Genomic DNA, 14,126 nt, shown 5'->3' with positions numbered 1-14,126 from the left:
GTGTCGCATGGCATGTATACAGAAGGGTCGAGTTTGAGACGAAGTGATTTGGCATGAATTTGGTTATATTGGAGTTGTTCAGGGAGATCATGAGGTGGTCTATAATAATGTAGGTCATGGGTAGTAAGATGAAATTCAAGGGACAACAATGGGGGAGCTGGAGAAATGTTATTAGTACTATTACTTAATTTTTCTTGTGGTAATTGAGAAATTGTGACTCTAGCAGAGGAGGAGGGATGTCGTATTCGAAAACAGTTTCCTCCATAATCAAATAGTTGAGATGGATGGTAAACGAAGTGGTATTAACTAATAGTGTGTTTATAATTATACTAGTTGAGATCCTAGACCAACTCAGCTTAGGAACCTGGATTTGACTAATTTTTCTTGTTCAGTTAGGAAAATCAAGAGATAATTTATCATTTCATACCTATTTCAAGAGATAATTTATCATTTCATACCTATTTTACCCTTCTTAGTAATTACTACTCCCTCCGGATCAAAAAGAGTGTCCGCTTAGCCATTTGCACACCCCTTAAGAAAATACTAACTCCTAGAAAAAAATAGGTAATTTGACTAAACTGCATCTAATTAAATAGGTATTGCGATTTGATCACATAGCACTTGAGGGCAAGTTACGGCAAAAGATTTTAATTCTTTCTTGATTTAATTAGTGGACACTCTTTTTGACTCAAGATAAAAAGTCTAAATGGACACTCTTTTTTTATCCGGAGGGAGTATTAGGTTGGAAAGTTCAAAGAATTTTTAGTGGCTCCGTAACTTTTAAAGTATGTTTTATTGCTTTCAATCATTGGTTGACTTAGTAATAATTATGGGTGATATAGTTTGTCATTCTATATATGTCTCCGTGTATGAAGTCAATACATGACAAGTAAAAATAGTCAGAGGGAGTAAATCAGTACTTTTTTCCTATGGAAGATGGATTGTCATAAATAAGGGGTGTTCATGCATGATTCGATTTAGGTCGGTTTTCTCCTAAAAACAAATTAAATCAATAAAGTTGGTTTTTCAAATATTGAAAGTAAACCAAATCAATAAAGTTGATTTTTCAAATATTGAAATCAAACCAAATCAATTAAGTCGATTTTTTATTGAATTGGTTTTTTGGATTTTTAGCATTTTCTTAAAGATGCGACTTGTTAAGATACCTTTATAAAATGGCATTATCTTGATGAAAATGTTATTTATCAAGATATCTTGATGATAATTGAACTAAAATTAATAATTTAAGAACTCAACAAAAGACAAGTTATTTTTAATATGAAACAAAATTTTGGACTTATCAAAATAAAGACACAATCAGAGTAGAATGCCAAGACAAATTAAGGAACTAGACTACAAACCAAATATTACTATCTACCGTAAAATTCTAACTTTTTTTAATATATAAATATATGTATATATGTGCAATTTTATTTTTTTAAAAAGGTTTTTATGTATTTTTGAAAGAATTTAATTTTCAAGTAGCTTTAAAATGTGTCTTAGAGTGTAAATAATTGCACATTTAGTTATGAATTTTTAATATTGTATTAATTTTATATATTATTTTCTAATTAGTGAAATATGCATGTACTTTTGAGATTTTAAATTTAAATATTCTTTTATCTTTTATAACACTAAAAATTATTTTTGGAATAATTTTATCTATAATAGCTTAATAAACTTTAATCTCAAATATTATTATAGGTGTATCACAATCAATAACTATAAGAGCAAAAAGCCAAAAAAATTGTTGGAACAAACGACAGTCACACGGTTATAGAGATTTGACTGTAATATGTATTGGCAAGCGAAAGTCTAACTCGAAAGTCTAACTTGATTTTTTTTTTTTTTTTTTTATGTGACTCACACAACATACTTGAATTGTATGAGACATCTTTTTGTCTCACAAATAAGTGAATTCAATTCTTACAGTATGGGGTCCACAAATTTTGAATCCACATTTTTTGTGAGACGATCATGAACTTCTTTTTTCGGAGAGGAAGCAATGACGGTATCTGGGGAATAAGCATTTGCTAACTCGATGGCAGCAGCCGCATTAATACAGAGGATGTAAGCGTTACCCGGAATGATTGAGCATAAAACATTTGTAGGTTCATTGAATGATAAATAACTACAAGTGATGGAGACAGACGATTTAAATAACGAAAAATTCAATATTTAAAAATTATATCAAGAATGACTAAAAAGGTGGAAACAAGACCAGATATAATTTGATAATGACTAAAAAGGTGGAAACAAGACCAGATATAATTTGATAATTTTGAATAAATTCAAAATCTTTATAAATAGAGTCAATTATTAAAAAGATGTCTCACACGTGATAAAAAAGTTTCGTCCAACTTTGAGTAAAGCACTTTTGCTCCTCTTTTTAATTTGGAAGCCCCAGACTCCAATGTGGTGTTGACGATTCAGCTATTTGCATCATGTTACATGCTTCCTCATCTTCACTCTTTCTTGAGCACCCTAATATTTTCCAGCTTTCTTATAGTAAAAATCAACGATTTTAGATCCTGTATTTATTATATTAGAAAATTTATTAACTATATTTAATTATTTAATTGCTGATTCAACAATTAAAATGAGCTATGTGTTCTATGGCAACTACATTAAATCAGATTTGGACACATATTTGGAGGAAAAGTTGTTCCCTAGATTATTATTTGATTTATTGCATGTGCCTAGTCAAATATAGACAAGTAAACGTGGAGCATATTATAAGTTTCAAACTTTTTTTTCATTCTTACATATTATAAGTTTCAACTTTTTTTTTTCATTCTTACATTCACGTGAATCGGTAAAGAGGGTGTATATAATTTCAGTCACTATATTTTAATCATGGCACATGCTTCCTCATCTTCATTCTTTCATGAGCAACTTAATATTTTCAGGTGACTTATAGTAAAACAAGTCAACGACTTTGATCTCTCTATCAACTTGGTGCTTTGAGAAATCCAAAAGATTTAAAATGTTTTCAGGTAAGCTTCATGATTTTCATCTATACACTGAATCTTAATTAGTCATGCAAAAATGTCTTGTCTTAATTTTTTTGAAAGGTCCTTTTTTTTTTTTTTTTTTTTTTTTTCTTCACTATTGGAGTGAAGCTACATTAACTTTTATTTAGACCTTGTATTTGTATTAAGAAATTTATTAAGTGGGCGTTTGGCAATAGATTTCAAATATTTTTTACTTTATTTGGAATTTATGGAGTTGGAGTTGAAGATGGCTATATGTTTTGCAAAGAATATTTAGAATGATGTTCATGCTTGAATGTACTTCAAAACAACTTCAAAAGTGAAAAGTGAGTTGGAAAAAAGGTTATAGGTTGTTTCCAGATTTGAAATACAACTTTAAGTTAGATTTGAAATATTTGTGGTCAAACACTAATTTCAAATAAAGTGAAAAATAATTCCGGAAAAAAGCGAATATTTTTTTATGGCCAAATGGGTCCTAAATATGTATAAATATATGACCTATGGATTCATGTCAAGTTCAAAAACTCATAAACTCCAAATTCTGGTTCCAACTCTATATTTGTGAATTGACTAAAAAAGTGACATGAGCTGATCTTCAATAAAGGGGTTTTATGCAGTATGGGTAGAGGCGGATTCAAGAATTTTAAGTTAATGGATTCAACATTGTGCATTCCTTGAAAATATGGAGTTCACAACTTATATGTCAAGCTAAAAATGGTGGATTTAACTGAACCCATCCTTGTACAAATACCCCACTAATCATGAGTTTGGTGTAATGTGATATTTGGTCTTTCTCTTCTTCAGTGGATGTTTTTTCTTGAAATCTTTATTGAAGCATATGTTTAAAAAGATTGATTCTTTACATGTTCAATTTGATTATTTTTGTCAATATAAAGTAAAACTGGAGTAAATTGATTTTATCATAGATAATGAGATAGAGAAACTTATTTGAACAAAGTCATGATCCACATCTTTTGTGTTTCCATGGGATTTATCATTCATTTGTTAACTTGAACTGTGAAAGGGAAGTCTTGAAGCAACGACAAAATTCTCTGTATGACCTATAGGTCACGAGCTTAAGCCGTGGAATGCTTACATTAGGGTAGGTTGTCTAAGTCACACATCCCTTGGGGTAATGACCCTTCCCCGGACCCTAGGTGAATGCGGGATACTTCGTGCATTGGGTCACCCTCTTTTTTTTGGTGTGAACTAGAACTGTACTTTTAACCTATTCTTAAGTTGTCTCCAAATGTATGAGAAAATAATGGTCCTGTTGTTTTCATTGTTTACCAGGCATGCTCAATCGAGGAAACAAGATACTAAAATTACCAAATAATGTCCAAAATAAACGACTGCCCGTTTTACTTGTATCTCTACTCTTCATTTCTGCTCTATACTTGGTTTTGCATCGAGAAAACGGAGAAAAATCAGGTTCATCATCTGGGATACTCAAAAAAAATTGGGATAGCTTTAGCTCTGTGGTTAAGTTAGACCCCACAGTTGAGTTCAGAAATGGAACAGATATAATATGGCAAATCCCGGATTCTCCAAAGGCAATTCTTTTTCTTGCACATGGTTGTGATGGTAAAGCAGCTAACTTTTGGGACAAATCAACTAAGTGCCCGAATTGTGTTGGTCTACCTGAAGAGAGACTTATTACACTTAATGCTTTAGCTAGGAAATTTGCAGTTATCGCGGTATCAAGTGCTAAGCCATGCTGGTCGTTCAAAGAGGAAAGACTTATAGTTAAAGATATTATTGAGTGGTGGATCGCAAAACAAAAGCTTCAAAATTTGCCTCGTGTTGCTTTGGGTGCTTCGTCTGGTGGATATTTTGTTTCGATTCTTGCGACTGATTTGAAGTTTAGTAGCATTACGGTTATGATTATCGAAGGATTGTACGATCAAATGGAGATTCCGGAGAGTTACCCGCCTACACTTTTTGTGCACATGCCCAAAGATAAAAGCAGGATGCAGAAACTAGAACGATTTATGATACTCCTAAAGGGGAAAGGTGTTGATGTTGCGGAGGTCAAATGTTTAGAGTTTCCTTTGTTTCCTAATTTCTTTGCTGATAGGATTCCGCATATTGATGTTGCTACCTCGGCGAAGTTGTTTAGTCTATTCCGGGAAAAAGGTTTCGTTGATAAGAACGGTTTCATGACGAATGACGGGCGTGATATTCGTTGGAACGAGACTCTCCAAGAGAAAGAGATTATTCTCCCAGATAAGTCCTTAGTCAATCACATTCAAGAGGAAATGAATCTAGCATTTGCTTTTCATGAAATGACTAGCTTGCAGTCTGAGCAAATCTTCAACTGGTTCGAGACTCATTTGAGCTAATCAGGACGAAATTTCCTCCAAATGCATGGGAAGAATGCCACTCCGCTCTGCTTTCAACAACTGACAAAGGACCTAATAATGTTGTTTGGGCCTTGGTGGATAGAGTTATGTGGTACCTGTGCTGGTAGGAGGTAAAAGGTACCACATGGAATTAGTCGAGGTGCTTGCAAGCTAGTGTAGACACTACGGTTATTAAAAAAAGAATAATATTATTTGGTGCTAATAATATGTTGACCACGTCCAATCCACATCCTGTGTTTGCATTGTGATGTAAAACAATGTGTAGACATTCATACTGTTTGGCTGTTGAGTGTCCATTTAATATTGATGGACCATGATGCATCTAATTTAGTAGGTGCAGTTGTACTGTTGGTTGATTTGCATTTATAGTGATGTTACATAAATAGTACTGCACTTTTTAAAGCGTATAATGTGGTGAGCCAAAGGTGTAATGTTATACTACAATTCTTTTCCGCTGCTCATAATCAAAACATTCATTACAATGTTTCATTGAGCAAGGTTTTCAAGATCTCATGAAGACGACTTGATTAGATCTCATGAAGACGACTTGATCTTTTTTTTTTTTGGTCACCCTTATACATAGATTATTATTTGTCTGAAGCCATTGATGCACTTAAAAGAACCAGAATGAAACTGGTAACTTGAACTCTAAAACTGAATTCTGGTATGCACTCACCAAACACAGCCAGACAGGTTATTTTTTACTGGTTTCAACTTTTGTTGTTTTAGCAGATAGAATAAGCTCGTCAATGTAGTAAATTTATTCATTTTGGGCTGGACATGTTTTGATCTACTTGTGTAAGTTAAACATGAATGAAATTTTTGGAACACAAACTGACATGTTCGCTCCGCAAGTCTTGGATTATCATCCGGACACAAATAGTGCACATTCAATGATGGATAAATCTTTTGGAGTTCGGTTTATGAACGAACACTATGATGGAGAGAAGCCATTTCATTGGTCTCACGTGCTCCTATATGCAGGTATTCATCATCAATTCCTACTCACCTTCAATGTTTGTTAGCAATAGTACTGCTGTTATATTATCTGTGATGGGGGAAGGTCGGGAGATTGTGTGTTAAAGCCGTGGAAATAGACTCTTATATAAATGCAACGTAAGGTTGTGTATAATAGATTTAATGTGGTTCAACCCTTCTCGTACCCCATGCATAGCGGGAGCTTAGTCCACCAGGCTGACCGTTTTAAGTTAAGTGGCTCTACACAAATATATGATATTGTTTATTTGGATATATGGTTTCTTCACAAAGGAGACAATCTAATGTTACTCAAATCTGGATACAGAATTCACACATGTAAAACATCAAAGTAATATTTTACATATGCCTGAACATAAGTTAGTATCCTGTTGAAACATGAAAATTAACCCCTAAATTAAACTCACAGGAAATCATAATGAAACTGGACATGAGTGCAAGATAAAGGGTGATTTTTGAAACATGGTGTTTCAAACTCTAGGCTTTACTCGACCCTCGTTTGCTAACTTGAATCGCTGTGCCTGAGCTGCAGCAGCCTTGTTTGAACTAAGTGCTGCAACAAAACTATCCCTAACTTGTTTAGTAGTGTAAGGGAACTTCTTGCTCACCATGGAGTTCAACAATGAAGCTGTTCCTTCCCTGTAGAGTTCCCCGAGGCCATCAGTACGAGGGTTTGAAAGTGCTTGCAGCAGGTTGAAGTTTGGCCCGAGCCCCGGAGCACCTGCAGGCACACCAAATGCACTACCAACAGTTGCCCACCATCCAAACAAGCCCCATATTAAAGTTGGGTTAGTCGTCCAGTAACTGCAATTCATAACATCACATTAATACTACCAAAAAAAAAAAAAAAAAGGAAAAACTGGATTTAGCTACGAATTTCATCGCTAATCCATCGCTAAGTTGCTCGTAGCTAACTTTTGATAATCCGTCGCTAATTCATCGCTAAATAGTCTTAGCAACAAATTTTGTTGTTTAGCTATAGCATTTGTCCGTCGCTAATTCCTTTTTTTTTAGTAGATGCATACTCAATTTTATCGGATGTCCCTGAAGGGACTTCATAATTAAATAGACTGTATGTAAAGCTGATTAGACAATTCACTTACTTGATCGGGAAAGGTGGTGAGTTTGGATCGAATAGAGGTGGAGGTAAGTAGATACCAGGAGTGCTTGGGATGCCTGGGTTGATGATAGGAGTAGTTGGTGGGAGAATTATGGGTATAGTGGGGGTACTAGGTGTAGGAAAACTTGGAGGGAAGGGAGAGTAACCACCTCCAGAAGGTGGTGAATTGGGGTCAAATGGAGCTGAAGGTGTGGATATATCAGGAGTGCTCGGAGTGTCAGGGCTTATGATAGGAGTTGTTGGTGAGCTTCCACCAGAAGTTGGAGGGGAGGGATAGTAACTACCTCCTCCAGAAGGTGGTGAATTAGGGTCAAATGGAGTTGAAGGCGTGGATATATCGGGAGTGCTCGGAGTGTCAGGGCCTATGATAGGAGTAGTTGGTGTGGAAGGGGTACCATAAGTTGGAGGGGAGGGATTGTAACCCCCTCCAGAAGGTGGTGAATTGGGGTCAAATGGAGTTGAAGGCGTGGATATATCGGGAGTATTAGGAGTGTCAGGGCTTATGATAGGAGTAGTTGGTGCCGTTCCACCAGAAGTTGGAGGGGAGGGATAGTAACCACCACCTCCAGAAGGTGGTGAATTGGGGTCAATTGGAGGTGATGGTACGGAGATATCCGGAGTGCTTGGTGGGGTGGAGGGGGTGGTAGGTGTAGTAGGGGTACTTGGTGTTGGAGTACTTGGAGGACTTCCAGCAGAAGTTGGAGGGGATGGCGTAGAGTAACCACTTCCAGTGCCTCCCGAAGGAGGAGTTGGTGTGGGAGTCTGCCCGCCCGCACCTGCACCCCCTCCACTTGGGGGATTACCACAGTTAGCCGGTGGTGTTCCTCCATGGCTACCGCTTCCATGTGAAGGCGATTTTCCAGAGCCACCTCCTGAGCCATGTGATGGAGGTGTTCGCGAATCTGTCCAAAAAAAAATATATATATGGAATTTGATTCAGAAATTTGACAAGTGTAAGTAATAAACTAATAAAAAGACTGAAACATAAGTGTTCTGAGAAAAGATTTATCATCCGAAAAGAGGAAAAAACGGAGTCTTTGTCTAATTAAATGCATTCAGAAATGGCATATAGAAACTTCCAACGAAATAGTGCTTTTTCAACTCTCAAAAATGGAATCAAAATTGTGAGATTGATGAAAAGAGAGGTTTGCATGAACCTGTCGACAATCAAAAATCTAATACAAACATGGCAAGACACATTATTAGCCTTAATATCTAGACTCAGCAAACATTTAGTAGTACCAAGAACATTTCTTATTTGTTCTCTTTGTAATTAGTTTTCCCTTTTTAAGTTATTCTTACAGTATCATAGCAAATATTAAGCTTGTAACTAGTTAAAGATAGCAGCTTCTATTAATATATTTGAAAACAGCTAGTGATAAAAAGACTTGAGGCAAAAACTGCATGAGATAGAGAGGTAATAAGGAGATACTTCTTGGAGGACTTCTGCAAGAAATTACAGGAATGACCAAATTCTGCAAGAGTAATGCAGCAACTGTAGCCCACAGGATTAGAGAAGTCTCCTTGCTTCTCTTCTTCTCCATCTTGCTTTGCTCTCAAACTGAACGAGAGGAGAATGAATAAGAGAGGGAGAAAGGGGAAGGGGGGTGGGTGAAGACTTCAACTGATGCATATTGATACAAGAGAAGAGTTGTATATAAAGAGTAACAAGGGACGTACCTATGTTGGTTGAAGGTAGCAGATACCCTGTGAAATGCACGCAAACTGGTTCGGACAGTACGATTAAAGAGATTAATTGATGCCTAGTGATACAAGAGAAGAATTGTATATAAAGAGTAATGAAGACGTACTTGTGCTAGTAGGAGGTAGCAGCTATCCCGTGAAATTAGTCAAGGTGTGTGCAAGTTGGCCCGGACGTGACAGTTAAAGAATGTAATGATGCCTGACAAGAGAAGAGCTGTATATACAGAGTAATGAGGACATCCTTATGCGCTTATGCTAGTGGGAGGTAGAAAGTACTCCAAAAATTTAATTGAGGTGCATGCAAGCTGATCCGGCCAATACACGTTGAAAAAATGTAGAGAGTAGTGAGGACGGAAGTTAATATAAGCAGAGGTTAAAGAGTATGAGGTGAGCTGCATATGTTGCAGGTTGCATTTAAGGCGTCATTTAAATCTCACATAGAAGAACATGGACAAATGCCCTTCATCACTCTAAACCTATTCAAGTTATGTCATTGTCACTAACTCAAAATATTTTTCATAGTACCAGTTATGAAGTTGTGAAAAAACCATATTAGCACTTTATGTTTAGGAGAACCTTATAGAATTGCCTGTATTATTATGTGGAATACTGGAATGTGTTCAAAGTCTACGTTGTTCAGACTCTTTAAAAATTTCCTCAAGTGCGTGTCGGATTCTTCAAAGGTTGTGATTTTTGGATGATAAAATATGGATGTAGCAGTATTTTTGAAGAGTCTGAGCAACATAGGTCCAAGCGACATGCTTTATGCTGCTACTTGTGAAGTCAATCTCATTATATATGTAGAATTTAAATGTATCGCTCATATGGTGATTATTTGAAAGTTCGAGCCCTACTACTAAGCCTACCATCCCTTTCTCTTCACTTGATACAAGACAATCGAAGTATCTATCACCCTACTGGTCTCCATTTAGCGACGGCATCTGAAACCTATGTTGCTCGGACTCTTCAAAAATGCATTACTTTTGGAAGATCCGACATTCACCCGTCGATATTTTTTTTAAAAGTCTGATAACATAGTCGGGAACCCCACTACTGTTGCTATCCTTCACACATGCCTCCTATAATTATCACTCACCTAGGCTCGTCCAGCAAGCTCCTATCGTGCAATACGGTGAAATATATCTTAGAGAATGTCATGGTTCTCAAGATTGTAGTGGCATTCTATAAGTTCCTGTCATTTTTTTTTTCTCTTGTGAAAAGAGATTAAAATAAAAGCTTTTTTTCTATTTCCTTTCAACAATAAAACAAAGTAAGCATGTTCTCAAGTGTGTGTGCGTGTGTTTTAATTTTATATTATAATTAACATTTTTAAGTAGTATCATTGCCAAAGCCAAAGGTATGGGACTTTTGAGTTTCCACAAAGGAGATACTTGGAAGAAAAGTGCATGAGTAAGACTAGTTTTGAGCTGACATGGAGTAATATGAGACTTTATGCCTTCTCAGTTAGGTAGGTGAAAGTATACACATTGAATTGCTGTAGTAAATGAGATAGCATCATTACTGTCCCTCCTCTTGGGACTTTGAGCTTTTAAATTCACTATTTTTGTGTCAAAGGCCCCTTATGACTTACTCCCTCCCTCCGTTCACTTTACTTGTCACATTTTGCTTATCGAAAATCAAAATATATGGACTTTGACAAATATTTTAATATTTATTTCTTCATAATATTAATGTGAGAAAAATTGCAACTTATAATATCTTTTGTATAGTTTTCGAACATCTAAATTTTAATTTTAAAATATTGAATTAATCTGATGCAATGCAACTTCAAAGATAGTCAAGTTCTCTCGAGAAGGGGAACATGACACGTAAAAGTGAACGGAGGGAATTTGTTTTTCGGATTTTTTTTTAAATGTCGAGGGGTAGAGGATCCGACACTGGTGCGACATTATTTTAGTAGAGTTCGAGCAACATAACTTGTGACTATTGTGGAGGAAGAAGAAGCTTGGTTTGGTGAATTCAAAAAGAGTGTAATCTTATTATATTAGTAATATATTTTATTTCATTTTTTACTTATATATACATAGTTTGAGTAGAAAATATTTTTTGTTGAAACTACAAAACTCATCTCAGATCTCTCTTATTAATGCTGCTAGAAAAAGGAGCAACATAGGCTGCAGAAGATGTGCATAGAGGACTTGGACTCAATGGAGTTGTAATGAATGCATAGAGATGAGACCATCATTAATATGAGGAGACGCCCATTTTCCTTGGCATTATCTGCACCTTCAAAATAACCCAATGTGGCCTGCTTGTCATTTATGTGAGCTACTTACATTCATATAATTACTGTTTCTATTTCATTTTATATCACTTTTTTGGTTATTATGTTTCAAAAAGAAGTACATATTTCTTTTATTTGAAAATAATTTAACTTTACACTTTTCATTTTACATCTAACGACATATGTTTTTATTGTCACAAAAATTGTATGGCATATTTAAGAGTAAATTCAGAACACCAAGATGAAGGAAAACTGTGAAAACAATGTGATTGCGAGAGAATTAGGAACCATTGCTTGATAGAGGTTTGATGGTATGATGAAGTTACATAACTGCATAGGTCAAGCTTGAGCAGTACAGTTAGGAAATGCTGTAACTGCTCAAATAAAATTAATAACATATGTTACTACCTTTATTACTTACCAACTTTTCTTGCCTCCAAATCTCTCTTTTGGCTTTAGAAACTTCGATTCATGACAGCTACTAAGTACTGCATCTAATAAGTGTTGCATCTTCGTTACGTGTAAAAGAGACTTCCTTCCTTCATATACCAAACGCTCGCTAATAAGTACTGCATCTTCAGAATTGTACTATATGATTTCGAGATAATTGTAACATTGGATTTTCTGCAAGGGTTGAAAGCCTGACGGAGCAATGCCGTATAGAGGTAGAAGGCCTCACGGGTCGTGAACTTATTTTTTGAAGAAAGTGTTGAATAATGATTCCATAATTGAAGAGGCTTTGACAAAATTTTGGCATTCTCGCTTGGGTTATTAAGACTAACTTGTCTTTCATGCTAGGGTCTACTAACAGAGATCTCACTAATATGGTAGGCCCTAATGATCTCCAATGTTTCTTCTTATTATAAATCAAATCACGTTGCCTATGACTCATTCAAGGAGAAACACTTCCTACTATTAGTTTTTTTTTTCATTTCCATTACTCGAACTTAAGATTTCTTATTAAGGTTAAAATAGATCTGATCAGTCCCTCCGCACTTTTCAATGGTTAATACCATCAAAAATGTATAAAAATGACCAAATTTTCCCTTCATCATATTACCAAATCTGAGACATTCAATGTTGTATCAATTTGAGTAATTGCTTGGGATTGATGTCAAACAAGGACTACTTGGCACATTTGACTTTGAGAGAGTATTGGAAGGGGGTTTTCTCCTGCATTTCAGTTACCAAGGTCCAAAATTTCAAGAGCAATAGGTGCAAGATTGGAAATAGAGAAAAAGGTTCTTGAATTTGCAAGAGAGAAGAAAAGGCAAATAAAAGAACATTTGAAAAAAGGAAAATTAGAAGACACATTATTTTTGTCCTAGATACCCGTGCATTATTTACTCTATAACATTATTTTCGTCTCTCAACACTTCCTTTTATGTGTGGAGCCAGTTCTCGTGGGTCAAGTACGTGCAAAACTTTGGCCTTCAGTAACGGTGGGATTTAAGTAGGCATTTGGCCATGGAAACCAAATAATTTCACTTTATTTGGAATTTTTGAAGTTGGAGTTGTGTATGGTAATAGCTTTAGCAAATAATATCTGGTTGTTCGAATGATTTTTTCTAAAAAAATATGAAATACGATTTATAACCTCGATTTTTAAAAAACTAGCAAAATCACCCAACTTGACTAATTTATCCGAATTTGTCATCCTTATTATTTTCTTCCTCTGTCCAAACCATATTTATTAACTCTATCCTTACTATTTTAAGCAATATATAAAAACCACATTCGTTAATTCTAATGCTTATTATTTTTTTCAAACTAATCAACTCCAAAGAGTGTCAAGTTCTTTCCTATGAAGTTTAGAATATTGCGTAATGGATATTAGAGCATGCAACAGTTTGGTGGCTAATATAAACGGGGTCATTTTTACAAAACAAAAAGTTTATGATAAAATTTGAAAAAGAAAAATAAATGTAATGGACCAAAACTGAAAGTGAAAACAGAATTTTAGGTGTTTTATATTTGAAATTTTCATGTTGAAATGCAGATTTTCAAATAAACTTAAAAAAAATCCGAAAAAAAGTATAGCTTAAGCCCGGACGTATTATTAGTTCTTAATTATATTATCTCCATACAGAAAAGCTACTTTCCGCATGTACCATCTTTTGTTTTAGCCTTCAAATTGAATTAAATTTAATCTTGGAAACTGGATTTAATTATTCATGATAGAATTCATATTAATATCATGAGCTCTGGTCTATATGATGGAAAAAAATTACAAAATAAAAGATTGTGTCTTATAAAAGAAATACAGAACTTTCTGTTGAGAAAATGCAGTGATTTATGACAACATTTTGATGCCCTTCTCCAAATTTTACCTGTAAAGGCTCTAAACAGCCAAGGGAACCCTTTTCTTCGAAGTTTGTGGCTTTAAAATCATTAGCATTGGGGTTAAAAAAAATGTCTGAAAAAAACAATTCTGTCTAAATTCCAAGTTGAGGTCAGTCATATGACCAAAAAGGGTCGTGGTGGATGGATAGGATCCTGGGTATAGAAAAAATCTTGTTAGGAAGTACTTCAGCCTTAAGAGGGCCTTACACGGTCCGAATCCGGATTAGTCGGGATCCCAATATGGGTAAAGGGCACGGATGAGAAAAAAAAAAAAAAAAAGCCTGTCGTATGAATGTCTTTAAACTACAATGTTTAAATTCCAAATTGAGATCAGCTATATAAATCCCCACTGACAATCGCTC

General features: G+C 35.1%; 2 protein-coding genes across 3 annotated transcripts; one reads left to right on the top strand and one right to left on the bottom strand.

Moving 5' to 3' along the window:
* Positions 1 to 2,812: 2,812 nt before the first annotated feature.
* LOC132053310 (uncharacterized) lies at positions 2,813 to 5,703 on the top strand. The gene is made up of 2 exons (XM_059445277.1): positions 2,813 to 2,996; positions 4,287 to 5,703. Exons 1-2 carry the CDS (start codon positions 2,987 to 2,989, stop codon positions 5,333 to 5,335), a joined length of 1,059 nt encoding a protein of 352 aa, XP_059301260.1. The 5' UTR covers positions 2,813 to 2,986; the 3' UTR covers positions 5,336 to 5,703.
* An 882-nt stretch (positions 5,704 to 6,585) lies between these two features.
* LOC132053309 (protodermal factor 1-like) lies at positions 6,586 to 9,271 on the bottom strand. 2 transcript variants are annotated; one of them, XM_059445276.1, is made up of 4 exons: positions 9,153 to 9,271; positions 8,905 to 9,033; positions 7,456 to 8,374; positions 6,586 to 7,156 (listed from the first exon to the last, which is right to left on the bottom strand). In XM_059445276.1, the coding sequence occupies exons 2-4, from the start codon at positions 9,014 to 9,016 to the stop codon at positions 6,823 to 6,825; spliced, it is 1,365 nt and encodes a 454-aa protein (XP_059301259.1). In that variant the 5' UTR covers positions 9,017 to 9,033; positions 9,153 to 9,271; the 3' UTR covers positions 6,586 to 6,822. The 2 variants fall into 2 exon arrangements, with proteins under 2 accessions (XP_059301259.1, XP_059301258.1); XM_059445275.1 differs by lacking the exon at positions 9,153 to 9,271 and having other exon boundaries at positions 8,905 to 9,091.
* Positions 9,272 to 14,126: the final 4,855 nt, after the last annotated feature.

Source organism: Lycium ferocissimum, chromosome 4 (genome assembly GCF_029784015.1).
Source record: "Lycium ferocissimum isolate CSIRO_LF1 chromosome 4, AGI_CSIRO_Lferr_CH_V1, whole genome shotgun sequence".
Classification (NCBI taxonomy): Eukaryota; Viridiplantae; Streptophyta; class Magnoliopsida; order Solanales; family Solanaceae; genus Lycium; species Lycium ferocissimum.
This window is presented reverse-complemented; position numbering and strand designations above follow the sequence as displayed.